General features: G+C 40.2%; 1 protein-coding gene across 3 annotated transcripts in view; it reads right to left on the bottom strand.

Moving 5' to 3' along the window:
• Positions 1-13,879, bottom strand: part of LOC117479169 (E3 ubiquitin-protein ligase TRIM21-like) — a 33,822-nt gene that overhangs the window by 6,910 nt on the left and 13,033 nt on the right. Inside the window, exons 1-2 of one of the 3 annotated variants that reach the window (XM_034126172.1) lie at positions 5,388-5,474; positions 452-2,734 (exon numbers count right to left, since the gene is read on the bottom strand). In XM_034126172.1, coding sequence (XP_033982063.1) covers positions 1,094-2,728 — 1,635 coding nt within the window. In that variant the 5' untranslated portion in view covers positions 2,729-2,734; positions 5,388-5,474 and the 3' untranslated portion in view covers positions 452-1,093. Of the gene's footprint in view, positions 1-451; positions 2,735-5,387; positions 5,475-13,879 lie in introns of those variants that run through there. The other 2 variants (XM_034126171.1, XM_034126170.1) reach the window with 2 other exon arrangements.

Here is a 13,879-nt window from a genome sequence, read left to right as displayed (position 1 = left end):
TGGCAACTTGTTTAGGTCCCAGTCAAGAAATAGTCCGACCCATAATACCCTGTTAAATGTCTTATTGATGTTTTTACTCCTCTGATTTGGTATGGATTAAACAAACTGGATTCAGAGCTGCTGATAGGTGGATTTTGTTACCTTTGGACAGGCTGGCTTTGTCTTCCCCTGTTTCCAGTCTTTATGCTAAGCTAAGCTAACCAGTTGATGGCCTTATTTCTAACAAACATATACAGCAATCTTAATATCTATGATCAGCTGATCCAAGAGGGTTTTAAATAGTTCATAAAGCTTCAGAAGAACCAAAGCTATCAGACAAATGTAGTTAAGTAGATGTTTTTAAGATACTTTCCCTAAGTTGAGAACTAGTGAAAACTGTACTTCAGTAAATACATTTGAAAAAACACAAAAAATAACATTCTTTGTTCCTTTTTTTTTTTAATCTATTGAGGCTTTGTTCAAACTTTACAAGCAGTGTGCAGAGAGGTGGACGAAATACAATTAACATAACACAACAGACAGCTGAGATGTAACATTTTAATTTCCCTCGTTTGTTAAACAACTGCAGCCTAATGTTTAATGATCAGATATTGTTGAATTTCCAAGTAACTGTAAATACATTTTGTACCAATATACTATAATTCAATAATCAATCCTGAACTTCCCCTTTAAAACACACCAGAGACCCATCATTTTCCCCTCAATTGAAAATGATAAAAATATATATACAGTATTTTACTAATGAAAAAGGAGTGCATTACTTCCACTAGTAATGTCTGCAAGTATGAAACACTTTTTGAACACACAATTCTGAGACAATAAATACTTTTCTTGTCCCCCTGACATATAAAGAAGTGGTAAAAGTTTATTTCTTAGTAAATAGTTTTCTGATCACTTCAAGTCATGACGGCAGGTAGTGCCATCCGTAGAATAAACTAGAGTACATTAGAACATACTCATAAGTATTTTGTGTGTTTTTATGCGTCTCGTCAAGGTGAACCATATGTGATCAGATTCTGAAAAATGTACAAATTGTGTACAAGTACATCATTTAGTGAGAGTGAATCTTTCTGTAGAAAATCAAATGGTTGTTCTACTCAGTGTGATTGACAGGAGAGATGATCAGAGAGGCAGAGTTTTTACCACCATGATTAAGACTGGGACTAAAGAATGGGTAGAGTTTCTCTTTGAAGCAGCAGCCAGTGAAGGAGTAGATCAGAGCTGCAGTATCAACATCATAAAAGGAGACCAGACCCTCCTCATAATCCACAAACACCCCCACCTTCTCAGGCTGAGACTTCAGAGAGAGACGGACTCGAGGGTCAGCACAAGCTTTGTACTCATTTTCATTCCTCAACCATATCATCCAGTTACCATTCTGAGGAGACGCTGTGATGAGTCCCTTCCTGTTGATCGACTCTCTGGCCACTCCTAAATCCCACTCAGTCTTCCCTTTAACCTGAACCTCGTAATAAAATCTTCCTGAAGAGAAACTCTGTTTTGCTAAGACACAAGCACAAGAATCAAATCTCTCTGGATTGTTTGGGAGATTCTTCTTCACATCACCATGTTTAACTTGTTTTCCATCATCAGACAGGATGAGTTGGGGAGGTGCTGTATCAGGATCAAGAGTCACCTCCACCTCATACTGCTGGACCCTCTTCAGCTCGAGCAGCTTCTTCATCTGTTTACTGAGCGTCTCCTCCAGCTGAGTCACAGCTCTCCTCACAGTCCCCTCATATGAAGGACGGACTCTGACTTCTGTCCAGTTCTTGGTGGGTGGAGCAGCGTTCAGGGACGTGAAGCTTTGGAGGAGGTGGAGCTGGTCTTCAGAGCGTGACAGCTGCTCCACCTCAGAGCTTCTCTTCTTCAGCTCAGAGATTTCCTGTTCCAGCTCGTTGATGAAGCCTTCAGCCTGTTCCTCTGTCTCTCTCTGCTTCTCTTTGATGGTGTCGATGAGCTCGGCCTGGCTTCTCTCAACAGACTCCTTCAGAGCGGTGAAGACCTGAACACCATCTGCTATCTCTCTGTCTGCTCCTTCCTTACTGAGCTCCACTGAGCGATTCATCTCCTGAATCTTCAGTCTTCTCTTCTGGATCATCTTCTGAATTTCAGCCTCTGTCTTCCCCAGCTCAGCCTTCTTTCCTTCATATTCTTCTTTCAGAGGAACAACATCATGTGTCTTGTGGTCTAAAACAGTGCAGAGCATGCAGACACACACCTGGTCGGTCTGACAGAACAGCTCCAACAGTTTATCGTGCTTCACACACATCCTGCTTTCCAGGTTCTCCTCAGGGTCGATCAGCTGATGTTTCTTCAGACGTGAAGCTGTCAGGTGAGGCTCCAGGTGAGTCTCGCAGTAGGAGGCCAGACACACCAGGCAGGACTTCAGGGCCTTCAGTCTGGTTCCAGTGCAGACGTCACAGGGAACTTCTCCTGGTTTGACAACTTGTTGCTCTGAGCTGCTGCTGCTGGCTTTCTGTTGAGCTGACTGTCTGAACTGAGCAGCCATCTCAGAGATGAAAGTGTTGACCCGCAGCTCAGGCTTTATGTTGAAAACCTCTTTGCAGTTGGGACACTGACTCGGGACATTTCTATCCCAGTGTTCAGAGATGCAGGCTTTACAGAAGTTGTGTCCACATGGTATGGTGACTGGATCAGTGAACACATCCAGACAGATGGAGCACAGAAACTGATCTTCAGTCAGCAGACAGCTGGCAGCAGACATGTCTCTCTGAGGACAAAACGTGTGAAAAAAACAAAAACTGTAATGTATATATGATTTAATCTCTTGTATCTGTTTGCTATAAATCAAATAGATGGTGATACTGAACTCTGCTGATGTACCATGATTATGCGGAGGGTGAAAGATTACTCAAATTTGCAGTACACTGTTATTGTTAAATGTTAAAAAAATATCTCTGTTTGTTAATATTATAAATTAAATCTGGAAAATCATAGCAGCATTCAGTTTAACACTAGAACCGCCAGAGATTTTTTATACCTAAAACCGCCACCTGGGTCAAATTGACCCGCTATTAGAATGCATTGATTTTCAAGGTAAAATGTTCTTTTATTGAACAGAGAGTTTTGATCGCACAGGGATGAAACGTATACCAATATAATCTGTGGACTCTCAGGGCTCAACATTATAAATGGCCCGCTGGGCCGGAAGCATTATTAATGGCGCATTTCCACTACACGGTCGGCCTCGGCCACACTCGGTACGGCTCGGTACGGCTTGGCCGCGTTGGGCCTTAACAGGGCCGACTCACTTCATGCTGCGCTTCCATTACAGTTTAGGAACTGGGGTAGTTACTATAGTAACGCAGTGTAGGCGGAGCCGTGACGTCATCTTCAATGAGAACTCCAGAAACACAACACAGCCGTTAGCTGTTAGCACTCAGAGCTCACAGCTCCTTATATATGTTCAGAAACTCGACAAAAGTTAAACAAGTACACACCACAGACTGCCTGTGTCATGGTGAATACAGTCGCTGCTTTATTTATGTCTGTATAGGCCGTTGTTGTGAGTGTGGACGGTCAGAGCATATACTGCGTTAGCTTAGCCAATCTCCATCTAGAAAAACACGCATTTTAAAAGGTTTTTCGCCTGCCGTCTGTCTGCAGACTTGACAAAGCATTAATTCATGGTTTTTACTAACCGGTATCAGTATGTTGTTACTTCGGCATCATTTTGAAACGTGTATTACAATTAAATCACGGTCAAATATGTCCATCTTGTTGTAGTTCTAGCCCTCTTGCCAGCGCTCCTCTCTCTAGTTTAGCATACTCAGCCCGACTCAGCCCTGTTTGTTGGCCCCGATAGAACCACAATTTTCTAGGGCCAGAAAAGAGGTGAAAAAGTGGCCCCGCGCCGTGCCGCGCCGTAACTAGGCCTAGTGGAAGCACAACCAAAAAAGGGGACGGCACGACACGGCACACTTAAAGCGAGCTCCGCGCTGCAGTGGAACTGCGCCATTAGACACCGCGGCCAGCATAACGTACTTTCAACTCGCCCCACAGCTGTTTGCTGCGGAGCGCAGTGCGAGCAGTCTCCCGTGAGCGGGAGCACACTCCTTCACTACAGAGTCTCTGTCTTCTGTCTGTCTGTCTGTCTCTCTGTCTCTCTGTCTCTCTGTCTCTCTCTCTCTCTCTCTCTCTCTCTCTCTCTCTCTCTCTCTCTCTCTCTCTCTCTCTCAATCTATAAGGAGGAACCGCAGTAGACAAATGGCGTTGCTATAGCAACACGTCATGTTTATATGAAAAGGGGTGGGGTCAATAATGACCCGCTTGGCGGAAATAGGTATAAATGGCAATTTTTTGGGTGATTTCTTCAATCTGACTTCATATTGACAATTTTTAACAACAGAGGGTGGTACATAACACACTTTCAGGAAAAGTCACGGACTGGGAGACTTTAATATTTTATTGAAAAAAAGTTACATCAAATATAAAACAGCTCGGGGTCAAATTGACCCCGTTGGCGGTTCTAGTGTTAAACTCTAAGAAACACCATGTGTAAGCTCTAATACTGTTGGGGGATTTTGCCGTTGTTGAACAGAGGAGTGAAACCTCCTGCTGAGCATCACTGAAGTTAATACTAGTTGTTGTTGTCGTGTGCTGTGCTGAAGCGCAATCATCCTTGTACATTACTGTTTTATATACAGTACTGTATTCACTGTATTTATTATTATCTGTGTATTTATTCTTATTTATACATTTCCCATCTATTTACCTTTATTTTTGTATCATTTATTTTGTACATACTTCTGATAATTGTGTATATAACTGACTGTTTTGCACTCTGGTTATACCCTCCTTAATTTTGTTACACTGTGCTTGCATTTTGTAATGACAATAAAGTAATCTAATCTAATCTAATCTAAAAAACAGTAAACGTTATCAGCTTCAAAAGGCAGACAGCAGTTACCATAGAAACAAGTTCAAAGCTCAAGGCTACTTACCACAGTGTGTACACATTATATGAGATTAAATATGTAATTGTCATGCCTTTTTATAAGCAAATCTTATAACACAACACCAGATCCCTTGCTTTGGACAGTCCAGAACAAATCTAATATTTAGATTCTACTTTGTTTATTAGAGTCAATTATAAAAATGTTTTCAAATACAGGAAATATGAAAATATGTATAAACTAATGCTAGCTTTGACTGTATGCTCTCTAACCTAACTTAACCAGAGTTTACATTGCAGTTATATTTTTGGCTGTTGCTAATGTAAAAGTTGAGGTTTTTATCTTAACTGACACATTTATATTGTATAATATTCTTTATATGGTAAACTGATGTAATACAGTCAGATTCGGATTTTAATCCAACTTTGACTAAATATTTAGTTAGTGATGTGTCTGTAGTGTACTCACCAGTGTTTGCAGAGTCCTGAGAAGAAGCTTCTGGATTCAGTTGAGTGTTTCTTCAGAGAAACAGAGACTTGTCTTTGCTGCTGCTCTGCTGTCGCTCAGACAAACTTCAGCTTTCATTTCCGGGAAATTGAAACCCTTCTCTTACAATGTTGTCCCACTTCTCAGTGGCAGTTTGCCAAGAGGGAGTGGAGGAAGAACTGTTGAGGCTTGTTATTTAACTTTGTAACGATGCATTTTACAGCTGATCCAAGAGGCTTTTCAAATAGTGTATTGAGCATAAGTAGTTTTGGAAGTATTCGATGTTCTCGCGCCCAGGAGAGGAGCTTAGAATGAAGAGACTAATGGAGTCTCCGAAAAGGTTCAAATTGGTTGAGTTTAATTAAATGGCACGATGATACAACAAGCAGAGGGTAAGGGAAAAAAGACAAAGCCGGTCATGTCTCTCGTGAGGTTGCAGCGAAGAAGAAGTCCCGTCCTCTCCTCCCCGATCTCCTTTATCCTCTTCTCGTTCCCTCCCGCTGTGCAGATAGGGGGTACGCCCTCCTCGGTCTTCGATGTTCGACATCGCGTAAAACAGAGGACTTCAACATTCTGTATTCCCTGCCTACTTCCTTAAGCCTTTTCTCCTCCTTATCTCTGTCATGACTTTCTATTTAATACCTTATAAACAGCTGTAATAGTTTAAAACATTGTTAGCGACATGCTACATACTGACCGGATATGAAGGATTTTCAGAATAAAAGCTTGGCATTGACATTTTATGAGAACTTCCGGGTTTTTTCACAATAAAATAGCCTTTAAACTGACGATATATTTTAGACTAATTATGCTATTAAACATTGATTTTAATTTCTAACAATCCCTCCTTTCACACCTTTTAAGGTGTGAACACAATACTGAAGTTAATGAGTTCTTCATCTGAACTTTGCATAGTACATAACTCATATCAAAAACATACAATCAGAATGGAATGGTTTAAATAACCGTCATTAAAAATACAAAAAATACAACAAATACAAAAAAATACTTTGGCTGGTCTTTAAACATAAAAGTTTTCTTTGTGCATAACTTCTAGTGTTAACATTCAATATCACAAATAGCAGCAATTAGCTTGGTATCAGAACATTTCTTACTCCCTCCTTTCACAGAAATCCTTCTCATACTACATTCAGTGTTAAGGCACTTGTTTTTACAAAGTATAAAAGAAACAAACTTTTTGAGAATAGTACAATGTAAATAAAAAATACACCATCTTGGAATAGTATAAAGTAATAAAGAATACACCATCTTAGAATAGTATAGTAAATTGCATTGATTCCCTTCATATTAGCATTGTAGCTGGTTCTTCCTTCAAATTATTTCATCATTTGAAGTATCACATCATTTGGACATTCTTTGAACAATCTCATCATTTATCATCCATATCATTTAACATCATTTACACACTGTTATCATTTTCATCAATATCTGTATATGGGTTGGGTCTTCTTGTTCTGCTAGCAATTGAAACTGTTCCCTTATGAGAAATGTACCCTCCCCCCTTTCATACTTTTTAAAGTATGAAAGTAATATGTTCTCTAGTGAAGGCCGTGGTGATCAATCGGTAAGTTAGGGTGCGGGTACATGGAATGCAACTACAACATCTAGCACTCCCCTGGGCACCCCTATGCTATCCTTGTACACTGTGGAGCCTAAACTCCCTCCTTTGACTGGTCTCCTAGCCCTACTGGTTTTGGGGTGTTTCGCCATGTTGATTAACTGCCCCACTGTCATTGGTACTGCATATAAAACATCACTGGCTGTACAAGTGCACAGGTCCCTGTCCAATCCTGTGGCAAGACTGCGTACAAGGTTTTAGTTCCATGATACCATCAAACATCTACTCTGGGATACGGCATTTCAGACAGTCATTTCTGGGAGAAGATTTTGGTCAGTTACAACAGTTGGAGAATTTTATCACTTAAAAGTTCCTACTTCAGTACCTTTGGGTGGTCTGTTCTAATGCAGTGATAAAGTTCCTCAAATGGTGTGAAAACTGGTGGAATATCAATAACTCATACTAATTTATCTTCAATTCTAGTCTACTTAAAGAACTATGCTAACCCCTTTAACAGTGTGTGGAACCTTGGGTGTCCGAGCATGTAACAGTTACGGGCCGTCTCCACAGCAGCGTTAAAAAAATCTTGGAGGTGGGCGTATCTGAAGCTTGAGGATTTTTTGCGAGCAACCAATCACATGAATCTCCCGCCCGGGACATACGAAGCAAAAAATCCTGAAGTAAACTGGATATAAACTCCCCAAAACAGGCGAAAACCTACCACTGTCTCTGCCACCTCCCTCCATGCCTGGCTCCTCCGGTTTATATCCCGGTAGGTCTGGTCATAAAGCACCGGGTGATTGATTCGCTACCGCTAATTTCTCCTCCATTTTTTGGAATATGAGGAAATGATCTGCGGTATGTCTCTCCCAGCATACACGCCGTTTGATTGGCTAGAGCTTGAACTGCCAGATTTGCGTACACGGGATTTGATTGGCTGCCGCTTCCACCTCAGCTTCAAAAGTTGAACATTGTTCAACTTTGAATCTTGAAAATCCTGAGAATCTCCGCTCGCCTGCCCACAATGCATTCCGGCGAAAAGTGAGGGAAAGTGACGTCACCCCATTCAAAGTGAATGGGCAGAAGCGTTTCAAGATTTTTTAACGCTGCTGTGGAGACGGCCCGTTACTCCCTCCTTTATCAAGGATTTTAAAAACAGAAGTTATTTCATCAATGGTTTGTAGTTCAATTTAGGAATTTTCAATTATGGCGGATATGTTTCTACATTAAATAACATCTCTAAATTTCAGGTCATCCCTGATTAAATGGATGACCATTAGGAGGTGGTGACGCTTGTCTTTTAAACTCATAATTTGGTGCCGTGCGCTCCCTGAGAAGCTGCAAGTAAGATTTAAAACAACTGCTGGGTGGGTTGAGTGACCCCTTCTCCCTAAACGATATGGGTTGTCAATAATATGCACTATTGCAATGAGTGATCCAAGGTCCCGCATGTATTACTCTCAATGATATTGCTTTTTCCAAAATTAAATTTTCAATCGCTCTTTGCCCAGTGTCTTTTCCAACTCTCCATCTTGGAGACAAACAGTTCTCCTATGGTAATAACTATGCTACAATGGCGAAAACAATACTTTAGATTGGGATACTATATTTGGCTTGGTACTAAGTCCCCTTTAACATTTTCCAACAAACACAGATTTGTCTGTTCTTATAGAGTGGTCACTAAAACTATCCCTTTAACTGGAGATCAATATTGTAACACATTAGATCTCTACCAAATTCACCCATGAATAAGAATCTCTTAGGGAATAATTCGTTTACATGATGAAAAGATTGAAGAATATGTTCTACTCTGTACTCCTAAGTCCCAAAACACTCACTGCTTAAAGTGTAGTGAATATTTCCATCATGTCTGCCCCTTTTTCTCATAGTACCCTCAGTGTGTTTTAGGATTATTTCCTCTTTATTGCTATTTTAATTTACCAATTTATTAATTCATGGCTAATAAATCTTTTTGTCTTTACGTATTTATCAAGTCAATTCAAGTTTGTTTGTGAATAAGTGTGTTTATGTATAAACTCACTAATTCCCGTTTTCCTTTTTCTCCTCCTCATGTTGTCTCAAGCCACGACCCCCTCACATTCTGTTAGACCATGCCAACTCCTCTGGTTCTGTCTTCTCCTCAGTCCATCAGCTCTTGAATCCTTCCGCTCGTACTCTTTTCAGTGGCCCAACTGCTTTGCATTTCATCTCCTTCTTTACAGTCTCTTCGCTGTTGTATGGAGGGCGTATTCTGCTTTCATGTCCCACACTCTGCTCTTGTGCCATATCTCGTGGCTCAGCTTGGAACTTCATGTCCTGATGAGAGTATGCCTCTTTATGTCAGCATGCTGTTCTGGTTCTGGATGCAGTCTTGTCGTTGTTGGTTCAGCTCTGGTTCTGTCTGTTCGATGGAGAAGGAGGACGAGTCTCCTGTAGTGAGGTCTTTTGTCTGATAGGGGTCGTAGCAGTCTGACAGGCAGAGAGAGAGAGTCCAGGTCTCGGGACGCATTACCTATAGAAATTCTAACACACTGAGGTAAAGTAAATCCAACCTTCTCCACTCTATTTTCTAATCATAATATCTGTTTTAGTTGTTAAATGCCATCTAAACACAATTAATGTCTACTAATAATTTTTACTATATCCCTAAACATTGCTTTCAGCCACTGTAACACATCTACTCCAAATAACTCTTTCAGGAAACCATTTTATTCTATAAATTGAAATACTTACATGTTTCAAGCACCACATGTTTCACACACTATAAAAGGACGTCCCCATATATTCTCGAATATTTTAAATCTCACTATTACTTAGAGCAATAGTAACTTTTGTGACTGGATACATCTGTGCACTGTCGCCACAATCTGTTGGGGAATTTTGTTCATAGAGTTTGTACATACAGTTGTCCTCGTGGGTTAGTACCCTGTTTCTACTGTAATAACTTTTCAATAATTGTGCTCAGGTCACCAGTCAGTTGTCCATAGTCTTAACGGGGGGTGTTTCTGGTACAGACTAAAACATGGATCCAGTGTATTTGGAGATTCCCCTAATTTGTAAAACCCCATCACTTACATATCTCGATCACTTAAACCCATCTCATCATTTGATACAAGAACTGCATATAGGGGGGGTGAATCATCTTGATTGTAACCTCCTCTTCTTTGGGAACGAGTATTTCTAACTCCTCCTCTTGTTGCTCAACTGATCTTTTGGCTCTGGGGATAAGTGAAAGTCTCTGAAACACGGCTGGTGTTTTGTTAGTGATGTGGGCATTTTCTACGAGTGAACTAATGGATCCATGTCTTTCATGATATTGTACTCCCCATCCAACCAGAAAGGTGCCAAGTGTAAATAGCACAATCAACAATGCTATTCTAACTCTTATCCCTAGGGGACCCCATAATTGCTTTGGCTTTGTTCTTGACATTTTATCCATGGTTGTGTCAGTTATAAAATGTAAATGAGTACAAAAATAACGTATACGAAAATAGAAACAAAACATTGGACTCTTTTTCAGGTGAAAAAACAAAATAGGTTTTCACTTTAGTGTACAATCTATAAAAATCTAAAGACAATTCGTCTTTTGAGCTGTTGCTATCTTAATCGTATTTCTATTTATTGTTTTGTTCAAGCTCTGCCAAATCAGTCCTAGCTTCCAATAATGTTTCTGGAAGTTGCCAGTGAAGGGTGACAATGTGTGAGGTGGTGTCAATTTGCTCCTTTTTCTTTACCTTTAAACCGGAGCGCGTGGGAAGTTCTTTACAACTTGTCACGGTTCCGACCACCGGGGATCAGCCCACTGTGTTTTGTGAACTTTCACCCTCACCCAATCACCTGGCCGAACAGGAGTTTCTTCTGGTGTCTCGTCTGGTATCTGTGCAGTTTTTCCTAGCCTGTGTAGACAAAACTTGGAAAATATTACTCAGAGCTCTGACATATTCATCCACTTCTATTTGTCTAATATCCAAAACTGGACCACTCCCTCCTTGGAGGAGGCCCAAGCTTTGGTATACCTTTTGTTGTTATGAGACCCATTGTTGACAACATGTTATTTATTAACTACAACGTCACCGAAATCAATATATCTGTATAATCATGACGCTCCCTCCTTTGAGCATAAAATGCTCAATTAATATTGCAATGATTACTCTATTATGAATAGGACATGGAAAACCCATAACGTTGTAGTAAATAAATATAAATTCTCCGTGTGCCCCACAAGGCGTACAAAGATGTTGTGTGATGTATCGTCTTCCTATGTTATAAATGCATATTCACTAACAATCTGCCATTAGCACAAAAATAGTTTACTTGTTGTTAGTTCTATAATGGCTTTTGTCATGGTATTCTGTATCATTGTTGCTGCGGAAAAAAACAACACCCTTGGTTTTGCTAATGCGTCTCAATAGCTCTAGGATTAGAGGCTTGGCTGACACTGCTGAACAAAGATATCATGACAAAATAATATTTCTTTAAACTAGAGGGAAAGTACCAACTATTCTCACAGAGGGTTACACGCAGAAGAACATGAAGGGCTGGTGCCCCTCACTGAAAATGAGATATTGCCTTATGCACTACTTTATAAATCAGCAAATTCACTTAATAAATAAAGACTGATTCTTGAAACTGTTGTAAAAACCCTACAACTTCTTCATCCAAGCTCAGTGTTATGTTATTTAGTTTGCATCTCATGCCTTAAGGCGAGACACGGCAGGCAAAAACATCGTTTTTCCTGCACTGGTCAATTTTGAGATTTTGTGCTATTTTGATTCCATAACATGTTTTCTTTCAGGCTTTTGGAAGGAAAACGTACAAAATACACATTTAAGTGTTTATTTTACTATAGTTTGTCTATTTGCGTCTGTAGATTTCTCTTACATTCACCAAAAGTTAGCATTCTAACGTAACATAAAGTACCGCGACCGCTGTTTGCACCATGTCATCAGAGGTATCGTTTGAAAGCTCCGTCTCTCCTGCACAATCTCATCGGATCCAAATATGGTCATTTCCTTTGTATCAGCAACCAATCGTGAAAGTGCAAAGGGGTCTTAAACCAAGAAACGAAATCTCATTGGCTGGTGTCAATTTCTGACAACGTGATTCGTTCAGATGCGTCACGTGGTGTGCTAAAGCACTTCCTGGTTAGCTTTCCGCTAGAAATTTAAATCTGAAAATGGCAAAATAACGGTGAAAAAAACGTTCACAGAGAAGACGACAACAATTGTCACTTGCACAAAGCAAGGTTATACAAAAAACAAATGACCCCGAACATGAAATACCTTCACGGAGTGCGTCGATGCGCAAGCTATCATCCAGATAACAGGAGGGTTTAGCTAGCGTCACACTGAAATCTTTAAAGGTCGTTTTCTCAAAATGAGTTTTTTCTCCTACTCTGAGTTCGACATTTCCACTTCAGTAGCAGTTACATACACCAAACCTTCCAGTTATATTCCTATCAATATTATGAAGGCTTTTACAGAACGGTTTGGTCATATATAATTCATAGCCTGAATTATATAACATTTTATACCTAAAAACATGGTGAAAATTGATATTTTAGGGCTGTTGACAGTATTTTCTGATTTATGGAGTGATACAAAGAGATATCCAAAATCCCTTCTGTAAAAGCCTTAGATACTAATATGACTACAAAATGAAACAATAATTTTGATCCTGGCTTTATCCAAAGTTCAGATTTCGGTTCCTGAAATGTGTTAAAATATGCGCATATTTCATGAGATAATGGATCATTTGCATATTTAAACATGCTATTTCAGAAAACTTGTAATACAAAAAACAATTGCCTTATTGTAAGTAATTAACTGGAGAAATTTCTAGCTGATATCTTTAAGTTAAAAAAATTACCCTATTCACCTGGGGTGTCTCGCCTTAAAACAGACACTTCAGACCGATTATAGAAATGTGTTTATCAGAAAATGTAATCTTACTCCATATATCACATAATTGTTTGACTAAAAAAAAAAAAAAAAAAAAAAAACTATACTTCAACTAACAATGAATGAAGTTCCCCTTTAAACACAGCCCCGGTCTTCTGACGGGGTCTATCTATGTTGTGCCAGTTTCTGTCGCCCTGTCACTGTTCTCCAGCCAACAGTCACTCTAGTTCTGCTGGGTTCTTGTTGACTTCTTCACTGGTTTGAGACAAGTGGTTCCTATCGAAACACCTCCCTTTGTAGCCAGACTTCACCACAGCAGAATTGGGTTTCTGTTTTCAGGTCTCAACAGCTCCACATCAGGTGTATCTTCGCCCCTTGAACTGCAGTCGGTGTAAACAGGAGGACTTGGTAAAGACCCTCCCTCTTGGGCGAGTGCTAGGTTTTTCCTCTTCATGTTTTGGGTGCAAAACCCATCGTCTTGACCTCACTAGCTGTGTGGACACAATAGTTTTCTGTGTGGGGGAACAACATCCCTCGTAATGTCTTTCCTTCTCATAATTACAAAAATAGTCTGCTAAATGTTCTACTATGTTTTAATGTTCTTCTACTAATCTGTGGATGTTTTATATTGAAATGCAATATGCTAGTCATGATTTTCTTTAATAACATTCCACCTCTCCTCCCTGTGGTGACAGATATGGCTCTATGTGGCTGGATTTCAAAATGTCCTTCTTCATATTTGGACATCCTGTTCCTCTTTGACATCCCTGAGACCCCCTGCCTCTGTTGTAGTCATGGAAACCTCCCCTGGGGTAACTGTGTGGAGGGCCGTTGTTTGGGGCTTGTTGCTGTGTGGTGCAATGTTCTAGTACTTGTAGCATCTTGTGTTGCGGACAATCTCTGGACCAATGGCCCATTTGGCTGCAACAGTAACATCCCTCAAACCGGAAACGTCTTCCACCTCTTTGTTGATTCTGCACCTGAATCTCAGGCAC

This window comes from Trematomus bernacchii, unplaced genomic scaffold, assembly GCF_902827165.1.
Source record: "Trematomus bernacchii unplaced genomic scaffold, fTreBer1.1, whole genome shotgun sequence".
In the NCBI taxonomy this organism is placed as follows: Eukaryota; Metazoa; Chordata; class Actinopteri; order Perciformes; family Nototheniidae; genus Trematomus; species Trematomus bernacchii.
This window is presented reverse-complemented; position numbering and strand designations above follow the sequence as displayed.